The sequence below is a fragment of the Terrapene carolina genome, unplaced genomic scaffold (assembly GCF_002925995.2).
Source record: "Terrapene carolina triunguis isolate 2854851 unplaced genomic scaffold, T_m_triunguis-2.0 Scaffold189, whole genome shotgun sequence".
Classification (NCBI taxonomy): Eukaryota; Metazoa; Chordata; order Testudines; family Emydidae; genus Terrapene; species Terrapene triunguis.
The window spans coordinates 6,450,693-6,453,216 of NW_020664540.1; the positions used below are offsets into that span (position 1 = coordinate 6,450,693).

General features: G+C 38.6%; 1 protein-coding gene across 1 annotated transcript in view; it reads right to left on the minus strand.

Moving 5' to 3' along the window:
- SYNE2 (spectrin repeat containing nuclear envelope protein 2) overlaps window positions 1-2,184 on the minus strand; it is a 199,090-nt gene extending 196,906 nt beyond the window's left edge. The window contains exons 1-3 of the mRNA XM_026654293.1: window positions 2,074-2,184; window positions 1,734-1,898; window positions 1,196-1,351 (exon numbers count right to left, since the gene is read on the minus strand). Of these exons, the coding sequence (XP_026510078.1) occupies window positions 1,196-1,351; window positions 1,734-1,898; window positions 2,074-2,136 (384 nt within the window). The 5' untranslated portion in view covers window positions 2,137-2,184. The remainder of the gene's footprint in view (window positions 1-1,195; window positions 1,352-1,733; window positions 1,899-2,073) is intronic.
- Window positions 2,185-2,524: the final 340 nt, after the last annotated feature.

Below are 2,524 nucleotides of genomic sequence, written 5' to 3' on the forward strand. Positions count from 1 at the left end.
CCCCCCCCCCCCCAACCTACATTTCCAGCATTTACTCAGCCATTGGGTTACTTTCTGGCTTTCACTCTGTGACCCAAGAACTTCTTAATGCAAACTGACAAGGGAGCGCAATGGGGTTACAGGAATCTCCTGATTCTGGTATGCACATTCTGGTTCACCAAAGAATGACATGTGAGGTCTCAAATGAAAGGTGGTGTCACTCTGGTCATCAATATCATTGTGAAATTTATGTACAGGTGTTCTGTATAAACTGAAAACATGTTCTTAAAGTCTGTATCAAGGTACTAGTCACCAGAAAAGGTGAAAAACAGGTTTTCTGTCAGACAGGCTACCTGTTTACATGTAAATTGAGTATTTTCTTGTTCACAGTGGATCCTCTCACCAGTCTGAACTGAATGCAAATGAAGGATGGTAAGAAAGAATCTAACAGGAAAAGAAATGCAGCGGGAGAAGAGAATCTTATCTTGAGTGTGGGACATCACATTTGCTTCGTGAAAGAGGGGTCTCAACCAGGCTTGGTTGAGAATTCTGGAGAGAACTTTGGTTCAGATACTCTCTTGTCAAAAGAAGAGTAACTTGTCAGTTAAGTATAGGCTCTAGAAAGCATGTTATGATTTTGTTTAATATGTACCCATTTGTTTCCAATATTCTTACTCACTATTACTTGAATCGCTATTCTGTGGTAAACTTATTCTTGTTTTCACTATAATTATATCTAAGTGCTGTGGTGATAAGCAAAGTGCTGGTCCTGAGTTGAATCTTACAGGCCGGTGAGTTCTGTTTCTGTGGGAATAGCAGGCCTGTAATTCTGTAAGTGTTCTGGGGAACAGGGGCTGAACACTGCAGAGAACTCTGAGTACTCAGGGGTTACTGTGTGCCTATCGCTTCCTGTACAGAGAGAGTGAGACCTGTGGACACCTGAAAGGCCATGCTTGTGCTGCCACATACGGTTTCAGGGAGCTGATCTACAGCAGGCAGAGACAAGACTACTTCACACTAAGAGCAGGTAGTGGTGAGGTGCCTCACAGCCCTGGGTACCCCTGGGGACCATCACATACAACCCGAGGAGCATAGGTGGAAACTGGGACTGAAGTGGAGATGCAGTGCCCAAAAAAGTGGGGCTGTATATTCAATAGATAAAACTACCCAAATTTAAGTGCTGATATTCAGATTAGAATATAGGAGAACTTTTTACCTCTGCATTCTGAATGTGTTTCTTACTAGCCTCCGTTGATATATCTGCTGTAACACTGAGTGCATTTGGCACTGCCTCGGCAGGAGACTGAGAATTTCCATTACTGTCAACAACTGACTTCTTTTGCTCTTCTTGCATTCTCAGTAATCTCATCTCCTGTGAAAATGTTGCATAGCATTTTATATTATCATTTATTTCTGATCATTTATTGGCACAACAGTATCATTAATAAATACATTTTTTAAGGGCTCATCTAGAATACTGAAACAAGGGGCGCTCATATATTCTCAGCCATATACACCATTGCATTCAGTGCTAACAGAGGACTTTTACACAAAGAGGCAGTGAGAGTTACAACTGGGAACCTGTGTGTATTGCTTGCTTTACCTGCTCCAAAATGGATAACACTGAATTGTATGGAAGATTATTGATCTACAAATAACAATTGATCATTATACTGTTAAAAATACAGCTGTGCTTTTGAAATCTACATAACAAAATGATCACATGAAAGGAAAACAGAGCTGCAGTTACTTACAAACTGTGTTCTCTTTATAAATTTAGCCCATCTTGTGTTCAGTTTTTTCAGTTCTTTAGAAATATCTGATCCCACTTGCTCATTGCTGACTTCAATTAAGAAGTTTCCAGCTTCATTTAAGGAACCATGCACTGAGTTCCAGTCTGCCAGAATCTCAGTGGGGACCTATAGAGATGCATTGAAAGGATTAAAGACACACCATGCAGTTCTTTAATATATTTCCCAAAACAATAATAATAATTTGCACTTATAGTGCTTTTCATCCATAGACTTCAAAGTGCTTTAAAAAGGTAAACGAGTATCTTTATGCTTAATCACAAAGAGACATTCAATCAAATACCTTTTTAAGATGTCCTTTTCGTGTTTCATCCAACCATGTCTTCAGTAAATGAATGTTCTCCATATAAGTAGCCCAAGAACATAGAACTTTTTGTAGGACAGTGTTTACATTGTAAATATATTCTCTGCACATAGAAATCTTAGAGTCTACCATCTTAAATAGTTTACTAGTGTCTGGAGGATCACCAACTAGAATATTAAATACATGATAAAACAAATGTTAGAAATAGACACTGATTCACATTAATAATTTCAAAATAATATTAAGCATATTTCTCAATTGCTTGGAAACTGCCAAAATAGAGAAGTGAATCCTTCCTCATTTGGGTGCTGAAGGGGAATATCATTAACTGTTTGGAAAAACATAAACCAACTAAACAAAACCAACATTCTGCAGAAAATAAAAGAGGGGTAGCCGTGTTAGTCTGTATCCACAAAAACAAGGAGGAGTC